The 20,464-nt window shown below is 45.9% G+C and overlaps 1 protein-coding gene across 6 annotated transcripts in view; it reads left to right on the top strand.

Annotated features, from left to right (window-relative positions):
- Nucleotides 1–20,464, top strand: part of RAB22A (RAB22A, member RAS oncogene family) — a 55,133-nt gene that overhangs the window by 21,001 nt on the left and 13,668 nt on the right. For 4 of the 6 annotated variants that reach the window (XR_010836298.1, XR_010836297.1, XR_010836296.1 and 1 more), the window contains exons 3-5: nucleotides 11,693–11,774; nucleotides 20,142–20,213; nucleotides 20,305–20,411. Coding sequence is in view for 3 of the 6 variants with exons in the window: in XM_067011891.1 (XP_066867992.1) it covers nucleotides 11,693–11,774; nucleotides 20,142–20,213; nucleotides 20,305–20,411 (261 nt within the window). In the remaining 3 variants the exon portion in view is untranslated. The remainder of the gene's footprint in view (nucleotides 1–11,692; nucleotides 11,775–20,141; nucleotides 20,214–20,304; nucleotides 20,412–20,464) is intronic. The other 2 variants (XM_067011892.1, XM_067011893.1) reach the window with 1 other exon arrangement.

Raw genomic sequence — 20,464 nt, 5'->3', positions numbered from 1 at the left:
TTAACTGTGGAGACTTGAGGCAGCTGGTGAGCCCAGAGAAACATCTCTGAGGGAGTCCCCGCCTTCACTGGACATAGGGTGACAGCAGCCAGGGCACAGGGATCCAGGCAGGGAACTGGAAGGCCAAGAGAACTCCTTAAAATCTTGATCATGTTTGCTGATCCCTCCTCTGCTGTGGCCGGTCAGCCATTAAGCTGATCTAATAAAATTTGTATTTAAAGTCAGGCCAGTAGACTGAACCACAAGGGGAAGAAAAGAGTTAACAACAACAACAAAAGGACATCTGAAATCTGTAGGACAATATCACGGCAGTTTCACTGTTAACTATTTTTACTCATGACACCTCTTCCACCAAATGTGTGGGTTTTTTCCACACCAACAATTAACTCTCCAGACAACCACTGGACATCCTTCAGTCCAGTTCGTTTCTGACACTACCTCCCCAGAGTTGTGTCAGACTCCACAGGTTCATAGCTCAGTCCCACGAGACTGCTGGATCTCCCGGTGCCAGTCACCAGTGTCACGTGCCCAGGGCACCCACACTTCTGTCTGACTTGGCTACAAAGTTGAGACTTCCCCCACATGCACACATACCCCTCCACCCCTTTGAGGTTTGATAGTTTGTTAGAATAGCTCACAGAACTCGGGAACATACTTTACTTACATTTACTAGTTTATTATAAAGTATACAAATGAAGAGTGAGACAAAGAGGTCTGTAGTGCTGGAAGGGTCCCAAGTACAGGAGCTTCTGTCCTTTGGAGTTGCAGGTATGCCACCAATCCAGAAACTCTTCAAACCCCATTGTTAAGGACTTTTTATGGAGGCTCAATTGCTAGGCATGACTGACTAAATCATTGGCCATTGAGATTAACTCAGTCTCCAGCTCCTCCTCCGCAGAGGATGGAGAGTAGGGCTGAAAGTTCCAACCCCCTTATCAAGATCTGGTCTTTCTGGCAACCCACCCTCCCACCCCACAATCTGGAGCAATCTGGAGCTATCTAGGGAACTGCCAGGATTTACCTCATCTGAACAAAAGACATTCCTCTCAGGATATTCCAAGAGATTTAAGAGCCCTGTGTCAGAACCTGGGAACAAAGACCAAATATATATTTCTTATTATGCCACACTCACATACACATCATTGGCATCCCAGAAAGAAAGGAGAAAAGGAATGGCACAAACATATAATTCAAGACATAAAGGACAAGAACGTTCCAAAACTGATGAAAGTGATCAATACACAAATCCAAGAATATCTCCAAATGCCAATCAGAATAAATACAAAAGAGTTGATCTTAAAAGCAATCAGAAGGGCATTAAAAAACACATTAGATACTGAAAAACACATTGGATACCGATAAGAATTGTCACCGACTTCTAAACAAACACTGGAGGTCAGAAGATAATGACATGGCATCTTCAACACAGTAAATAAAGGTGGGGCAGGGACCTGCCAAGCGTGAATTCTATATCCAGCAAAAATTTTCTTCAAAAGTGAAGGTGAATTAAAGATATTCGCAGGCAAAAGCTGAGAGAATTTGCCTACAGCAGACCCATATCATGAAAGATACTAAATGAAATTCTAAGAAAACTGTTGGCTTTTAAAACAAAAATAACAATTGTATTACTTTGTTTATAACATTTGAAGAAGCTAAATATAAGGCAACTGAGCACAATGGGTGGGAGAGGAATACCTGAAATTAGTTTGTTGTATATCTTCCATTGTTCATGAAGTAGCACCATATTATGTGGAAATAGACTGAAATTTAAAGATTCATATTGTTACCTCTAGAGAAACTTTGGAAAAAATAGGCACACACAAAGGGGTATTGCTAAAAAGTCGATACAAGAGAAAAAATAGAATACAGAGAAAAGTGTGATTTATCCAAAAGAAGGCAGAAAAGGAGGAGCAGAGAAACAACAAACAAATGCCAAAATGAGAAACTTAAAACCAGTCATGGAAATAATTACATTGAATGTCAGTTTTCTTATTTCTAGCATTTACATATTTTATAGACTCCACAGGGCATTGTGCATTTCTACATACACTATATTGATGTCTATAAATATGGTCTCTGTGACAGTTTTACTGTTTTTACAGTCTTGGTGGGTTTTTTTCCCTTATTGTATTGACTCAGTCCTCCAATACAGTGTCGAATACAAGTGGTGAGAGTGGACATCCAGCCTTGTCATAAGGCATGGCTGACATTAAAGCATAACAGCCAAAATGCTGGTGAGAATGTGGAGCAGCTAGAACGGGATACATTTCTGAGGCTGGTAGGAAATAGCGTCACTGCTTTGGAGGACTGTGCTCTATTTTTGTATTAAGTTAAACGTACATCTAACTTATGACTCAGCACTTCTACCCTTAGGTATTCACCCAAGAGAAATTAAAATATATGTTTAGAGAAAGACTTGTAAAAAAATACCTTATTCATAATAGCCAAAAGCTTGAAACAACCCAAATATCCCTCGACATAATGATGGGCAAAGTCTGATATATTCATACAATGGAATACCATACAGCAATAAAACAAGAATTAGCTATCAAGTAATATAGATTCCTTTCAAAAATGTCATTAAATGAAAGATGCTAGACACAAGAGTATATACTTTATATGAACTCCAAGGACAATCAAAACTAAGCTATGGGGCTTCCCTGGTGGCGCAGTGGTTGAGAATCCGCCTGCCGATGCAGGGGACACAGGTTCGTGCCCTGTCCGGGAAGATCCCACATGCCGCGGAGCGGCTGGGCCCGTGAGCCGTGGCCGCTGAGCCTGGGCGTCTGGAGCCTGTGCTCCGCAACTGGAGAGGCCACAGCAGTGAGAGGCCTGCATACCACAAAAAAAAAAAAAAAAAAAAAAACTAAGCTATGAAGTAGGAGTCAAAAAGTTTTGCCTGGGGTGGGTACAAGACTTAACTAGAAATGGGCAAAGTTTCCTTAACTAAGGAAACTTTGGGGGTTATAGAAATGTTCTTTATCTTGTTTGCGGCAATAGTTACACGAGAATATGAAACGTCAAACCCTATGCTTCATTTTATTGTTTGTTAGTTATACTTCAGTAAAATATACATATATATTTATATATATAAAACGCTTTAAAGCCCTGTGTTATAGGTACTGGAGGTATTCCTAGTTTTCAAATGAGAGAACTGAGGCAAAGAGAGGTTAATTGACTTGCCCATTTGGTGGCAAAACTTATAAACAGAGCTGGATAGTCTGGCTGAAAAGCCTGCATGCACTCTTAGTGAGAATGCTGTTGTCTCAGACCCTTGCCCAGAAATTCTACTTCTAGGACTTTATCCTTCAGATAAACTCACAGAAGTTCCAAACAACAAGGTTAGTAACTATACAAGTTTAGTCATTGCAGCGTTGTGGATTAGCAGGGGCCTGATTATATTATTTATAGCATAATCACTTGATATAATATGATGAAGGGGAAAAGGCCAGCTTGAGAAAACTTTATATACTTATATTGGATGACCTCCTAGGTGTAGTGTAGAGTGAAAAAAATCAAAGATATGTACTATATTCTACCATCTGGATTAATAAATAAAAGAGGATGCAGGGGAAACTGTATGCACATATGCTTGTATAAACCGCACGTATATCTGAAAGGAAACCTAAGAAACGGATGAGATAGTTTCCAGGGAGAGGAATTGAATAGCTGGGAGAGAGGGGTGCGAGGGAGACATTTCAGGCCAGTATACCTGTTCTGTACATTCTGGGTCATGAAGCCTATGAGTGTATTACCCATTCCAAAAATTAATGATATAGTAACAGTTTGGAAATGACTGAAATAGCTCATCACACACATAGTTGCCTGAGCTGACAGAAGCCTCTGCCTCAGACTTCTCAGAACTGCCCCTCTCACCAGTCCATCCCCTGTGGCTTTGGGGTATCAGCCTCAAAGTGTCCCTTCCTACCCATCAAGCCTACCCCGTCTTTCTCCAGGATCATTTCAGGGCCTCCTAGCTCGTTTCCTTCCCTGTTTCCCTTTTGTGTCCCGTCCCCTCCATCTGGTCCAAGCTCTCACGGTGCTTAGTATTCCCCAGGTTTTGCCTAGAAATCCATTTCCACTTCTGCCCTGTAAGTTCCTTAAAAATAGACATCCATCTCACTCATCCATGGGTTATTAAGGGCTTGGTATCTGGCAGAAGGACCCCAAAGGCCTGTTGCTTCCAGAATTCAGCTTTCAAACAGGTCTGATAACACTGTGCCTTCCTCTCCCCTCAGGGGCTCCTCCCACTTTCAGCCATCTTTCCCAAAACATCCTCCTCCAAATGACTTCACATGGTGCCCAGGTAGATGTTTTAAATTTATATTGTTAAGTATTTTATTGTCTGTTAGAAAAAATAAACTGGTCCATGAATCCTGTGGGATTTTAATTTTACCAATATTATTGCTCAGAGAAGTTTAAGTTAAAAAAAAATAGAATGATTTTTTTACAATATTCATAGTAAGTAATACAGATGGAACATGGATATGGCAGAAATGGTGACAGTGAGGCCCTGGCCTTCGGGAGATGCTGACATACAGGAAACAGGGCCTCACGCAGAGCAGACACTCATCGGTGTGAAGATGCAGTGTCTTGTTGACCTTCACCACTTATCTGTCCCTGCCCTGCCTGGGGCCTCTTCTATGGTTACCTGAATGTGCTGGCCACCCCACCCCACCCAGGCTCACTCTGCAGAACCACTTGGATGCGTCTTGCACGTTCACCATTCTGTGCTTTTGTTCCTGCTGTTTCTCTTTATAGAATGTGATCCCCCCGCCTTAGGTCCTGTTGCTGGACCTCTGCTGGGCAAACTCTCTCCTGAAGGAGGGTTCAGCGGGGTTCAGCTCCAACTTCAGCTCTTCTCATGAAGTCCTCCCTACTGTATTAGTTTCCTATTGCTGCTGTAACAACATATAGCAAATGTCACTTGCAAGAGCACAAGTTTATAGTCTTATAGTTCTGGAAGTCAGAAGTCTGAAATCAGTTGCACTGGCTTAAAGTCAAGGTATTGGCAGAGCTGGTTCCCCCCAGAGGCTCTGAGGAGGGAATTGGCTTCCTTGCCTTTTGCAGCTTCTCGAGGCTGCCTTTCTTCCAGCCTCCCATACCTGGCACTGATGCTCTCCCTTGTACTTTCTTTTTTTTCAGCGTAGACAGTCTTTATTGGCAGGTGTTAAGAACGCAAAATAGTTACAAATCCAGAAGGGTGGGAAAGGAAGCAGGGCATGGCTCTCCTCCCCCACGTGAGGACCCTGGGAAACCAGGCCAGTGGGGTGGGGCCTTGGCCACTTCGAGCCCAGCACCCTCTGGAGAGCAAGCTCCCATGCAGCAGAGCGCCTCACCACACAGGGGAAGGGAGCAGCACCCCGGAAGATGCCTTTCACCCATCTTCAGGGCACGTTATCCTGGTATCCACTTGCATCTTACATCACCTTCTCTGGCTCCAGCTTCTCCTTGTCTCCTTCTGAGGACCCTTGTGATTACATTGGGCCCATCTGGATAATCCAGCATCCTCACCCCATCGCAAGATTCTTAACCTAATCCCGTCTGTAAGACCCCTTTTGCCGTGGAAAGTAACATATTCACAGGTTCTAGGGTTGGGGTGTGGACATCCTCTTGGGGGGTGTTATCCATCCTCGCACACGTGGAGTCACCCTTCTCCTGGGAACTCAGATGCGGCTTTACCTTTGTGCTCCCGCAACTCTCTGTCCATCCGTCAGTATCCCGTTGAGTATCTGCCTTATAATTATCTGTCATCTGACCAGTCCTCTCCCTGTGAGCCTCCTGAGGGCAGGGGTGGGCTTGCAGCCATCCTGCCTGCCCAGGCTTCCTGCCGGGCAGAAGAAGGCATGTGTTTGAGGGAGTCGACCACCCAGTGCATGACGGCCCTGCGGTGCTGCGGTTCCCAGGCCAGGCTCAGGGCCCGGCCGCCTGCTGAGGTTCCCAGCTGTGCCACCCACTCGCTCCACCCCTCCATGCCTTGTCTGCAAAATGGTGCTGACGACTTGAACCCAGCCCAGAGGCTAACAGCAAGGGCTAAACGGGGTCACATACGTGAAGGACGAGAAGAACGCCTGACCATCATGACCACTCAGGGCAGCTAGGTCCATCCCTGTTGTTGTTAATTTTATTGTTTATGTTGTGAAAGGTTTTTCTGTTGTGTAAGTTATTCTGGACAAACTTAGGAAACTTAGGCTACACTCTTTGTTATCAAATCTAATTGTCTTTAGGTTTAAAATAATGTTTTCCTTGATTTTAAATATTTTTGCAAAAGTGTTTAGAATGACAAAAATGTAGAAAGTACTAGAGAATTTGATTAAGGTGACCGTGAACCTGTGGCCTAGCCGTCTCGTGTGCACCCACCACTCTGGTTCAGGTGGGCAGGGCTGCCTAGACAACAGCCCTGTGCAGAGTGGTACGAAATGGCACGTCAGACCTTAGATCTCTGAGAAATGGTAGAGTTTAAAGATGCGTGTGACTGTGGAACCTACACGAGGAGCTGAGGTTGTGGATACTCAAAGCCTTCCTTACAAGGCACCACATACCATTATGGGGATGACAGCATCCGTGTGTCATTCCAAGGAAAGGGCTTGCAGGTACTGGAGTGTGATGCAGGGCACACCTGTGTTCTGAGAGAGCCGAACAAGTCTACTGCACTCTGCAGTTAGAGGAGAGGCATTTTTAAAACACCTTGCAGCAGGTACGTTCATTGGGAACACGTGCTCCTACCAAAGATCATGACTACTTGGTGCCCGTGAAAGTCATCGTTTTAGAATGTCGTGAAAAATGGAGACGCACATGCAAGGCAGTCTAGCTCTAGGAAGTAATGCTAGTAGGGATCTTAGATTAAAGTGGTGATAAGAGCTGCCTAGGCAGAGTGAGGAGAGGTGGCTTAGCGGTGAAGAAGAAGGTTGTCAGACAAGTAAATGGCAGGCTGGAAAATAAAAATGTGTCATTTGGATGGCAGGAAGCCATTGCCTGTTTTTCAAAAAGCAAGCTATTGAAGTCATCGTACCGTCCGCATCATTTAACTTGAACGTTAAAGGAGTGATCCTGAAGTTGGAGTGATGATGGGAGGGAGAAATTGTAGTGGTCCCGCCCGAAGAGTAGGGTCCAATTTATGAATTTATTTCGGGTTGAGGTTCAAATGTAGATTAAATGTAAAATGAAGAACCAGATATTTCTCTCAGAGTGGATGGAAGTAACAAAGGACAAAGAAGAGTTGCAGACCAGTGTCTGTTCCGTGGAAGGCAGACACCGTGTTCTGATTGAGAACTTGGAATTGGGGGCTGTTGTGGGAGTGGAGTGGAAATAAGCCCCATCTTCACCGTGTCACGTGTGAGATGGGGATGGAGTGTCTAGACTGTGGAGCCCAGCTGAAGGCGGCCAGATGTAGAAAAGCGCCGTCCCCCACGGATGAAAGCCTAAAGCTGTGGGGCAGGATTCACTCTGGCGAGCCGTGCGGGGGGCCTTCTGCCCAGGGCCGGCCAGCGCGCAGGGACCACCCGGGAGGGACAGTGGGCATCACCCCCTGCCTTGTTTGGCCCGAGTCAGGGTGTCGTCACTGTGTAGAATCACCAAATGCAACTGCCGAAGGGGAGGAAATGTCCTTACAGGTGTGACAGGCCAAGATCTCAGGTTCTCAAAGATCAACAGAGATATCTGTTGCAGTAAAGAGGTGTCACGGGGGCTCAAGGAGGAGAGGACAGGGAGGCGTGGTGGTCACGCCACAGCCACCTGAGCTGGGACCCGGCGGTTGGGGAGACACTCCTGCTTCAGCCGTGAGTGCCGCAGCCTCTTCCTTAGCATAGCTCTGGAAGTCTGGGCTATGGAGGGACTCGGGAGTCGGTCACTGCTCAAGACGCCTGGCTGTCACCCGGTGCCTGTTGGCTGGCCTGGAGGTGAGAGCTGGCAGCCAAGCAGCAGCAGGTCATGAGGACTTCGCTGGGCGTGGTCAGCCCTGCTGGTGGCTCCCACCCCCACCCCCAGAGGCCACCCACCTGGCTCAAGAGCCCCCAAGGCTCCTCTGATCTCAGCTCTCTCTGCTCCAGAAGCACTTCTCACTTTATGCTTTGGGGAGTGCTGGGCCGAGTCTCCCTGGAGCTGTGGGCGTCATGGAAGGCGAAGTGGCTTATGGCAACATGGTACATGCTTTGTCAGAATTCCAGGATAGCAAGGAGGGGGCTGAGGAAGGTACGCCTATTACAGAGAAAGACGTACAGCAAGGTCCCGACCTTCGTGGCGCTTACATTTCTCATGGGTGAGTTAGGCGTTGAACAGGTAAATTTAAAGATAGATAAATAAATAAGCCAGGCAGATATTATACAGACCTCGTAGCAGATGCCCTGAAGACAAAATGGGTTGATGTGTGTTGCAGGGTGAAGTTGGGGTGCAGAGCTGCCTGGCTTGGGTGGACCACACAGATTTTTGTGATTGTTGGCAGCTGAGCTAAGACCTAAAACCTGAGGAGCATTTGGCCAGGGAAGAAAGCATTCAAGGAAAAGAACAGTCAGCATGTAGGTAGAAACAGAGCAATTGGGAGGATTTGAGTCTGGGAGGAGGAGACCAGTTCGGTGACCGCAGTGGCCCAGGCAGGGTGTGCTGGGAGCAGTGATGGTGTGTGAATCAAAGACAAGACACCTCTGACTCAGCAGAGGCAGAAGAGTGGAAATCACAGCTGGTGTGAATGGAAATGTGTTTATTCTCAAGTTGGGAGGGTTGATGGGGGAACATGAGGGGAAACTTCGGGCTTACAGCCTCTGTCCTCTCTGAGAATGCCAAAGCAAGCTGTTGCCCAGGGAGGGGGGGTCTCGGGCAGTGGCTGGGAGCCGGACAAAAGTCGTAGGATGTGGGGTCGTTGCTGTGTGGGATGAGAGGCCTGGGTGGGTTCAGCTGAAGTAGGACAGCCTTCACGCTGGTCCTCACAGCTCTGTGACTTTCTTCCAGCAAGGCAGCCACCCCACTTCTCTGCAGAGGAAGCAGGGGGAGAGGCTTTTCCAGGTGGTTCAGACAGAAGGACAGGCGAGATTCCTAAAGAACTGGCACAGTATGGCGAGTGGTGCTGGCGATAAAAGGACAAGAGGCCAACAGATGTGTAAACCCAAGGAGACCTAAGTAGAGAGCTTTGGACATGACAAGACCTCAGTGCAGATGGGAAGGAGTTGTCTTGAGAGCGACCATGGGGGAGAGGTGGAAGGATGGCCTAGGGTCGCAGACAGGAAATTGGGTTTAATCCTTTTAGATCCCTACATTACATTGCAGCTGCCATTTTGTCTTTTTTCCTCCTGTCTGATTAATGAATCTGTGCTTTCGTTACAAGGGAAATGGTTGGCAGGTTGGTTGGATTTCAGTGAATTCAGATCTAATAATGAAACATTTCCTTTTAATTGTTGTATATATCTTTCTCAGCTTTTTCTCTACTTGAAGCTTATTTCTTCTCTTGTTCTTTGAGCAGCCAAAATGGATGTGTTGGATGCACTGGCTGTGTTAACAGGCCTCTACCTGGTGTCTGTTGTCACTCTTACATCTAACACCAAGCCATAATTGATGGAGAGTTGAGTTGCAAGCTCTTAGGACTAATTGCAGAGTCTAAACTAAAACATTTCCTGCAGCTGCCTTTAAATAACAATAATAACAATAGTAATAGTATTTTGCATAGGGATGGTACTTTACAATTTGCAAAGCACTTTCACATACATCATATCATTTAATCTTCACAATAAATACGGCTTTTTTTTTTTTTTTTTTTTTTTTTTTTTTTTTTTTTTTTTGCGGTATGCGGGCCTCTCACTGTTGTGGCCTCTCCCGTTGCGGAGCACAGGCTCCGGACGTGCAGGCCCAGCGGCCATGGCTCACGGGCTCAGTTGCTCCGCGGCATGTGGGATCTTCCCGAACCGGGGCACGAACCCGTGTCTCCTGCATCGGCAGGCGGATTCTCAACCACTGCGCCACCAGGGAAGCCCAAATACGGCTTTTTGAATGCTTAGATCTTTCCTAAAATGAGAAATCATGGTGCACATCTTGATTTAATCATGGTGAGTTGCCAGAAGTTCTTGACGTGATAAGCAATTATTGAGCACCTTCTGTGCCTAAAGCACTTTATGAAGGACAGCACGGGGTAAACTTCCCCTAAAGAGATACCAAGTAAGTAGCCCCAGCCCAATAAATGTGATCTTGCTTCCTGGCTCCCTCCCCCTTCCTCATCACAGTCACTGTTCTGGTGGCTGCTTGCTAAACCATAAATTTATATAGATATTACTAGGAATTCATTGTATCAGTTTTTAAAACTAGGATTCTGATACTTAGCTAAGCTCAGTAATACTTCAGAAAGTCATTCTATCGATTTCAGCTTGAACTTTCTTGAAAATTATGTATCTGTTACTTGAATCTCAAGGATATTTCAGATCCAGCATATTTGAAAATGTCTAGCCATTGAGTTGGTTGTCCTGATTAGGATGATTAGGCTATGACTCCAAGAGTACAACTTGACCCTTGGCCCCAGAAGGCTTATTCATTGGGAAGGAAGACATAATCATCTCTGGGTTCTTGAGCCAGACTCGGATGCACTGAGGAGACTGGGAGAGAAAGGGCTTCCCAGGAGGGAGCTTCCTGGGTGAGATGGGGAGTAGAGGGTAGCATTGGAGCCGAGCACAGGCCCAGGGCAGGACTCCCGAACCTTTAGCCAGGAGCCCCTAGAGGGTCCAGGCATGTTTCTGGGCCACCACAGCTCCTCACAGATTCTCCAGAAAGCATGAGACCCCCCAGCCCCTGCCTTCAAAGGCCCCTGGGCAGAGTGGCGCCTCACAGAGAGCAGTAAGACCTGCACATCAGCATTCCTTTCCCCATGGAGGGCTGGGGCGGCCCCTGAGGCCTGATGTGGCCCATCAGGACCACCAAGGGGCTGCTTTGTTACTGAAACACAGACGTACTGGTTGTCTTCCTGCTTCTTGTTTGGCATCTTAGTTGTATTAACTCTAGTATTACACTAGCTCTGTGTGTGGCCATGTGGTTTAGGAATGGCTGAGGACAAACCTAAATGGCCTAATGCTTTAAGCGCACTGATTTCCCGGACACAGGTTCTTAACAAAAGCTTTCCCACGGGGCTTCCCTGGCGGCGCAGTGGTCGAGAGCCCGCCTGCCGATGCAGGGGACGCGGGTTCGTGCCCCGGTCCGGGAGGATCCCACGTGCCGCGGAGCGGCTGGGCCCGTGAGCCGTGGCCGCTGCGCCTGCGCGTCCGGAGCGGCTGGGCCCGTGAGCCGTGGCCGCTGAGCCTGCGCGTCCGGAGCCTGTGCTCCACAACGGGAGAGGCCGCGGCAGTGGGAGGCCCGCGTACCGCAAAAAAAAAAAAAAAGTTTTCCCATGGTGCCATCGTTTTGAAGAACAGCTTCTGTATATTACAAGGGAGGCTAATGTCTGGATTATCAAATTATCTCTTGGTTCTTTCGATATGGAGCTTAGGCAGTCACAAGCCAAAGAACCCTTCCTTTGTGCTGGGCAGATGTGCCTCTGCCCCTTTATTTTGACACAGAATATGCAGCCAGCATCTGAGCATCTCGTAAATACTCCAGAGAGGACAACAGTTAGGATATAGTGTGGAGCGGGAGTTTCAGCCTGAAGTCTGCGTGGTGTTTCCAACTGGGGCTGGTGACCTGCTTTAAATAATTGTATTCTGATCATTTAGGTCTCTCTTTATAGGGCATCTTTTATGACCAAGACTGTCCAGTACCAGAACGAGCTACATAAATTCCTAATCTGGGATACAGCTGGACAAGAACGAGTAAGTCACTCTTTAATTCACTATGTGTTTTTCTGAGGCCCAAATTAAAGCTCCAACAAAACCGCCGGTTCCTGTCATTTCACGTCACTCACCTCACTTCTGTGCGCTGGAGACACGTCTTTCCGTTTGCGTGGGCCAGCCTTTTTCTTTTCAATTAGAACGACAGAGTCTACTGACGGAGAAAGTGATATGGGCACGGAGGACATTTTTATACTTTTTAGTGTCTTCAAGTAAACATTGACTAAGAGGCCTGAGAAAACCCTGCTCAGAGTACTGTGTGTAATTTGGGGCTCCATCTCCTCTATAGCGAAGATATAAAAGAATTCATGGTAGAAAGGGAGAGTTAAGCTCATCTCATCTGTAGCCGCCTTTTAAAAGCTAAGGAGGGAACTTTACAGCGTATAAAGTTTGAGATTACAGTGAAATGGATGAGCTCACACAGTGCCGCGCGGTAGGTGCTTAATAAACGCCTGTTGGTGAAGTTGTCCAAGGTGGTCATCTGCCTCAGGAGGGGCCTGGACCAGAGCTGGGGCCGGGAGCACGGCGTCACCGCGCAGAACGGCATTTGGCAAAGCCCGCCCAAATCGGATGGGGTGGGAAGGCGGGGAGGGAACCAGACGCTGCTGCCACCTCATTTTCCCTCTGGGCCAGGAGTCTCATTTCCCTGCTGAGGTGTGTCTGGCAGCTACCCCATTATTCAGCTGCTGTTTAATTTTGTTTTCAAACAGTATTATCAAAACAAGAACATGTGATGGACGCACAGTGCTGTCTTAAGCTCTTATAGCAGAAGTGATCAGGAGAAAGAAATAGTCTGTCCTCACAGTCTTATCTGAGATGGCATAGATACCACGAATGGTATAAAACCTGCCAAGAATCATCACAGACACGTGGAGGAAAACACAGCAAACCATTACTGTTGTCCTAGACGTAGACAGCATACATTTGTACAGATTTAATGTCTACGGTTTGCTCTGTTTGATTTCTTCTGTTTTTTTAATGCTGGATATCACACCCTGTGTCCATTTCCTCGTCTTAGATGCATCTGCTGAGTCTCCAGTCCCCACTGTTCCTACACTGTTTGGGCTGTGCGTCTCCAGTGGGGACAGGCGTTGGCTAACCATCACTCTGCTGTCCTTCAGAGGGCTGCTTGCCGCGCGGTGTTCCTGAGTACATCCATGGACACAGCCCTGGCATCTAGCCTTTTAGCCACGAACTCGTGGCTCTGCGTACAAGAAATACATGTGCCCTTTCACTGAATCCCAAGTTTCGGTTACCCCCTCCCATATATTTGATGACACGGCAAAACCCTCATTATAAAGCACATGCTATGATATAGATTCCATTATGCTTTGAATCAGAGCCTGTCCTGGTAGACATGGTGATATATAACATCTCTTCTTTCCAGAACATGGAAAAAGAATAACACAAGGGTTTATGCCTCTCTCTTGCTGCTACCGCAACAGCAGGATTCTGTGAAGTTTTGTAATTAGCTGGTCTGCATGCCTCTTGTTTCCCCATTTCTAATTGATTCTGCACCAGGAGTAGTTGCTCTGAGATGCAAATCTGCCTCACCCCTACCTGGAGCTAGATCACTGAACCAGCCAGGGGCTCCCGCAGGGAATGTAGATGAGCCCGGCGGGCCGGAAGGCCCGCCCATCAGAGCCCCTCGCCGAGGAGACCCTCAGGAGAGGGGTGCCTGCAGCGAGCCCTCGCTCCAGCTGGTTGTTGCCAGATCACAGGGTTTAAGAAGAGCAAAACATCTGACAGTTAATCAGAAACTGTTTGAAATGCTGTGAGGATCCTCCAGGGCTCATCTGTAAGCTTGTCCTTCCCGTTTGTCCAGGCCTTCAGGGCCTCGACCGTGGCAACCTCAGCCTGACTCTCCACCTTCACCTCCTCCCACCAATTCATCCTCCAAGACCAAACTGCATAGGCTTCTGCAGTGTGCATGGCCGGTCCACAGCCTCATACCCTTGGCCTGCCGTTCCCTCTGCTCAGAGTACCCCCCTCCCACCGTTAGCCTAGAGAACGCGTGCTCGGCCTTCAGAGCGCGCGTCTCATGTCACCCCAGGGAGCTCTCCTCACCACCCCTGCCATTCTCAGATGGCCGCGTGCCCGCTGTGCTCAGGCGTGAACGCGGAGGCGCTCCTCGACTCCCTCCCCGTCGGCCTGCCACGCCAGCAAGGCCGCGTGTCCCGACAGCTCCGGCTTCTAAATGCACCTCAGCTCCACTCGGTTCTCCCCGTCTCCACTGCCAGCTCTCTGCTCTCCGCCCGCTTTAACTCTCACCTGAGAATTCCTTTCACCTTTTAACTGGTCTTCTTACCTTCCCCCTTGCCAGCCCCACTCAGTACTGTACCCTGCCACTTACTGCCCTTCAGTAACTGCCCACAGCTCCTCTCCTGGGAACCCCACCCCGCCCACTGGCCTGCACAGCCCTGCACGGCCCTGCACGGCCTGTTCCACCGCTCTCCAGGGCCCTCCCGGGGCGTCCATGCTCTCACTCGCTGAGCTCTAGCCCGCCGCCTCCGCTCAGTTCCTCAGACTCTCCAGAACCGGGCCTTCCTTCACACGCGCTGTTTCTCGTACTGGAACTCTCTCTTCCCTCCACTCGGAGCCTGGCCAGCTGGGTCCTTACCAGCCTTTTCGTCTCAAGTTCAACGCCACACCTTCACAGTTTTCCCCAACCCCTCTGCACCTAAGCATGACCCCAGCTCATTCTCCATCACTGCCCTTTATTCATTTGCCTCAGGACCCTCATTCCAAGTTGTAATTAGATATCTGTCTACACACTCTTCCTGACAGGCTGTCCCCACAGACTGTAAACTGTGAGAGCTGGGACCACGGGCTCGCACTCCCAGGGCCCAGCACAGAGCCTGACCTGGGATTGATGCTCAGATATGGGGAGGGCCAGTTAGCAGCTGAACTCATTAGTGTATCTCTTCGGATCCTGAACAGTCTTTGCGATTGCCCACATCCGTGGGATTGTCCCCCGTTTCCTTACTTGTTTATCTTCTGTTAGACTGTGAGCTCCTTGGGGGCAGGGACTGTCCTCATGTCTGTGCGCTAAGCCCCTGGCACACAGTACTGATGCCAGTGGATTTAGATCAGTTGATTGTCAGCCCTACTTTGGCACAGGTAAGGAGGAACAGATCCTCTGCCTAGTTTTACCATGTGAGTATTGCATGCCTCAAATTATACATTTCTGATATTTGCATATTTATTATTCAGTTCTGTAGTAATGACATTATGGAACCAAAAGTCATCGTCAAATGGCACCCCTTTATGATGGACTGACCATTCAGACATCCTCCCCAGTTGACCCTCGCGTTTTCACCAATGGGTCATCTTTCTGATGGTCCAGTCACAGTTGGTTGCAAAGTAATTTCATTAAGTCAATGAAAGTGATTTTGGGGAACTCCACAGAAGTCATGCAAAGCCATGCACGGTAAGGAGTTTGTTACATTAAGTGAGGAGAAAACTGCTGATCAGAATGAGGACAGAAGTGCTTCAGGAGGTAATGATTTGTGTGTCGGAAGGTCGAGGGGCCTGGGGAAAACTGTGGGAGTCCTCACATATTTTGTAAAAGTTCCTTTTTTATGACAGGACTAGGAAAGGCAAACATGAAATGAAAGATAGATATCATATTGTGCCAGCATATGGTTTTATCAAAAGAATCACAGTCAAGTTATCGATCAACTCTGACTCAGTGTTCATTCAGGAAACTAGCTCCTGGTTGCAGTAATAAACCTAAGTTTTTTCTAATATCAGATAAAATGAAACTCGTTTTCATAATTTTTTTCTCAAGATAGAGCCTTTGTCAAACCTTTTCATTCCTATTTGCTATCCTAAATGAATTTGTTTTAAATGACCTTTTCCCACCAATCACCCTTCACTAACAGGGACTCCTGCAGAAGCATGGAGACAGACCCAGCCCCTGCTCAGACATGCACCTCAAGTCCATATCAGAAATGCACCATAACTGTAGCAGCAGCATTTCAGTTACTTGCCATCTGTCTGTGATCATGTAAAAGAAAGCTTCTAACCAAAGTCTAATAGACAGTACATCCAGTCCTTGAAGATTTATGTCCTGAATCTTACTGTGGTTTCTCCTCATGACTGTTTCTAGAGGGCAAAGCACCAGGAAGACACGGACTCATCCACTGTCACAGGAGCCACATAGGAGTTGTTCTCGTGTCCGAAATCAGGAAAACGTGTAGTGGCTTAGTATCTAGAGCCAGGGTCCACACTGTGGCCCACAGGCCAAATCCAGCTTGCTTCCCGTTTTATCAGAACACAGCCATGCTTATTTGTTTACATAGTGTCTATGGCTACTTTCACACTTCCGTAATAGAGCTGAGGAGTTGCGACAGAGATCATATGACCCACAAAGCCCAAAATGCTTACTGCCTAGCCCCTTCCAGAAAAAGTTTGCCAACCCCTGATCTAGAGCCAGATTGGGAGCAGAGCTGTGCGGACGTCGTTTTAGTCTCTTTTTAAGCTGCCACCTTCTTTCTTTACACCAAAAGGACATGGAAAGAGTTTCAGTGTCAGTAATGGTGGAGTGGCTTGTAACAGACTAACCCTCCCACAGAGAACGATTATGTATAAACTCTGGACAAAACATTAAACAACTCTCTGAAGGTACTGCCAAGCAACCAGACGTAGTTTGGGGACTGAAAAGGGAACGACATTGAGTGAGACTCACATTTTCATGGCTTTTCCCCAGAGGGCACTCCCCAGACCATGCAGCACAGGGTAGCTAGGACTCCAGCAGAAAGGCCGTCTTTTTAGCTTGCAGTATTTGAGGACAGAGTTTAAGGTTGCTAGAGCAGCTGGGAAAGAAGGAGGCAAATCCCAGAAAAGATGGATCCAACAAGGAGGGAAGCCCCCAAAATCTGCTTGTAAATTCCCTTCAAGGCTTTGCCTAACCCCCAAATTGTGAATGCACAGGGGCGACACTAAGAGACCCAACAGAAACCAACAGCTGGAGGGGTGACAGGACGGAGCAGAGATTTCGGCTGCTGCTCATCACAGGAAAAGGAGAGTTTGGAGTCCAGTCCTGCCGTGTTAGAGGGGATTGATAAACATGTTAGGCTTCCCTTGAAACTTCTGAAGGGCCGTGTCTTAAGAGTAGAGACCCAAGTAGACCCACCCTAACCATGTGTAAAACCAATCTCAGAGTGATTAGCCAGTGTTTTAACACTCTTCAGAGAAGATAATGGAAACCAGATGGCTTAGAAATGTTCAAAGATTTAAAGGAAAAGTAGTCATAATCTACTTAACTACAGATGGGGAATCTTACACAGAATGGCAACTAATAATCAGACGGAAATGCTAAAACTGAAAACTGTAGTATTTAAGATGAAAAGTCCACTGGGTAAGTGACAAAACAAAAGAACAAAGTGGAAAAATAGGAACATAGCCTTAGTACCATAGGGACAAATTCAAACAGTCTAACATATGTGTAACTTGAGACCCAGAAGTTGTAAAAAAGACGGGAAGGAGACAGAAAGAAAAAATATTTTGAGAAATAATGGGTGAAAATTTCCCAGATTTTGGTGGGATATATCAACTCACAAATCCAAAAGTTTAGCACACTCATAGGTACAAAGAAAACCACATCTAGTTCCATCATAATCAAACTGCTGAAAACCAAAGTTAAAGACACAGATCTTGAAAGCAGCCAGAGATAATAGTATAGACACATTATGTACGGGACACAACAGTATGAATGAGGGCCAGCTTCCCACAGAGTCAGTGGAGGCCAGGAGACAGTGGAGCAGTGTATCTTTCAAGTGCCAAAATTATCTTTAAAATATGAAGTCAAAGTCATGACACCATTAGAAGAAGAAAAGCAGAGAGGATTTAGCAGCAGCGGTCCCAGAACGGTTCTCAGGCTAGAGGAAATGACACCAGAAGGTAACTCAGATCCATAGGAAGAAATAAAAACCACTAGAAACAGTAAATATAAAATTCTGTCTTTTTTCTTCTTATTTAAGAGACTACTGGCTATTTAATGCAAAAATTATAATATTGGATTGTGTGGGTTATCACATAGATTTAAAATATTTGACAGTAGCACAAAGGACAGTGGGATAAAAAAAATCTTGCAAGGTTCTGATCTTTTACATGAGGTGGTGCATTTTAAACTCTAAGTCAACTGTGAGGAATGTATATTGTAGTTACAAGAGCAGCCACTTAAAAAGTAATACAGGAAGGTATAATTAAAAAGCCAATGGACAAATTAATAAGTTAAAATTGAGTACTAAAAAATATTTAGTTAATGCAAAAGAAGGGAAGAAAAGAATAGGGTTTTCTTTTTTTTAATGGAACAAATATAAAGCAAACAGCAAAATGGTAGACCTAATATTAGTAAAAACCAGATATATCGGTAAGTACATTAAATGTAAAGGAACTAAACATTCCACTTAAAAGGCAGAGGTGGTCAGATTGGATCAAAAGTCAGGATCTAACAATGTGCTGGTTATAAAAGGATTACCTTAAATGTAAACCCAGAGATTGCTTGAAAATAAGAGAATGGAAGAGGACATTCTATGTGGATCTTAAGCAAGAGAAAACCATTGTGGTTATATCAATATCAGTAAATATCAATAAAATAGACTTGGATATTCAAGGATAAAGCGGGGGCATGAAAAGAGGATCATTAGGGAACTTTCCATGTTGATACAAACATTTTATATCTCAGTGGGATGGTGTTTACGTGGTTGTATACATACACGTTTGTTGTTTTACCAAAACTTAAGACCTTTTATCAAACTTAAGATCTTTGCACTTCTCTAAATGAATTTTACCTTACAAATTTAAATGCAAAAAACAAAGAAAACAAAGCCAAAACACCAACAATCTTGTAAAGCGTGTTGCCAGAATAACACATCAAAAATGAAAGCTAATATCATTGCCTTTGCTCCTGTGACTCTCACCCCATGGAAGACAATCCAGAGTCTTTTCTACCTAATAATCTGGTTTCCTTAAAGTTGCTTACAGGCTTTATTATTGGGTTTTTTTTTTCTTCTCTAAAACTTTACATATTTTATTGAAAGTTATCAGGCTTTGACCCCAGAAGCAGGGATCTTTCTCACTGAGACTAGTAAAACTTCACATGGATGGTCATCTGGGTTTGGCATTTAGTTTGACCTCCTCATGCACCTGAACAGTTCTTATTCCCTTATTCCCCACTTCTGGCTTACTACAGTGTGCCAGGCGCCTGGCCCAGAGATAAAATGGGGTACTAAACAGACATGCTGTCTTCCTCATGCAGTTTACAGTCGTAATTTCACTTTCATTTATAAAACTCAAATTAGCATGAAAGTTTAAAGGCCAAAGGTTAAGTCATTGGGTAAGAAGTTGTGGAGTCTGTAATTCTGTATATGGAATGTACTCAGATGCTCACTTCTGATGACAGTTCCTACCTGTGTTTTGCGGGGAAGGCACAGAACAGAGAGCCAGAGGGGAGTCCAGTGGTATCTCTCACATCATATGTAGGGGTCAGGTTTCAAAGTCAGGGTGTAAGACAAAGGTCAAGCGTAGGTAAGAGTCTTGTCTTTCAACGCTGGCATCACATTCACTGAGCAAGGTGCTCACCCAGATGCCCAGGAACCAGGGTTGGCTGGAGAGAGAGCTTCCCATTTTCCATCTCACACTCTATCAAGAGAAATGGCCCACTGAATCAGCCTCGCTGTTTACATTGTTATTACTCTCCCTTTCCTTTTCTTCCCTCCCTACTGTATTGGGGCAGGGAGGTGATTGATGGGAGGGAGCCCTGCACACAGAGTTTAATCCATGTAAATGAAATGAGATATGTACCTGCATTGGGGGATTGCCATGTGTGTGGAAGATACCAAAAAAGCGATTTACAGGCTCATCCAAGTGGTGAACGTAGAGGTGTACTCATTTCTGTAGCACAGTCAGCACTTAGATCACAGCGTTATCTTTTCAACACCCAAATGCATCCACTTCTCTGCAGAACTATTTACAGCATTATTTTTATCTCTTTGATAGTTTGGGAAGCCAAAGTTTAAAGGACTATTGAACAAATGAATTTGGGAATTATAACATTGAGTTCCATTAAAAAGCCTTTTTAGCTGAAACAATTGTTTATAGCACCATATTTAATTCCTATAAAACTGTATTCTAAACTGCCTTCTGAGAGGCATTTCAGTGTTACATTAGAAGTTTTTGCCTTGGGTAATTACTGGTTCATTTGCTTTAAAGCATCATGTCATCTTCTTTGGCTTAAGAGAAAGATTACCTTTTGTGCAGGGATAATGGGCTTAAAAGTCTAGTAAAAAACATATTTAACCAGTTTTCCCAATTTTGTTTTTTATTTTTCCCTCTTCTCTGCAGTTTCGTGCCTTAGCGCCAATGTACTATCGCGGCTCGGCTGCAGCTATAATTGTTTATGATATCACAAAAGAAGTAAGACTTACATGCCGTTTTCTTTAGACTATTTTGAAAACTCTGTTTTGGTTGTTTAGATCTCCAGTTGCTTTCCTCCTCTGTGTTACAGGAGACATTTTCAACATTAAAGAATTGGGTAAAAGAGCTTCGACAGCACGGCCCACCCAATATTGTAGTTGCCATTGCAGGAAATAAGTGTGATCTTATCGATGTAAGGTAAGTTATTAGAACAGGAGATTACAGTGCTGATTATGTGTTCCTTTTGTTAC

This window comes from Kogia breviceps, chromosome 14 (assembly GCF_026419965.1).
Source record: "Kogia breviceps isolate mKogBre1 chromosome 14, mKogBre1 haplotype 1, whole genome shotgun sequence".
Taxonomy (NCBI): Eukaryota; Metazoa; Chordata; class Mammalia; order Artiodactyla; family Physeteridae; genus Kogia; species Kogia breviceps.
This window is presented reverse-complemented; position numbering and strand designations above follow the sequence as displayed.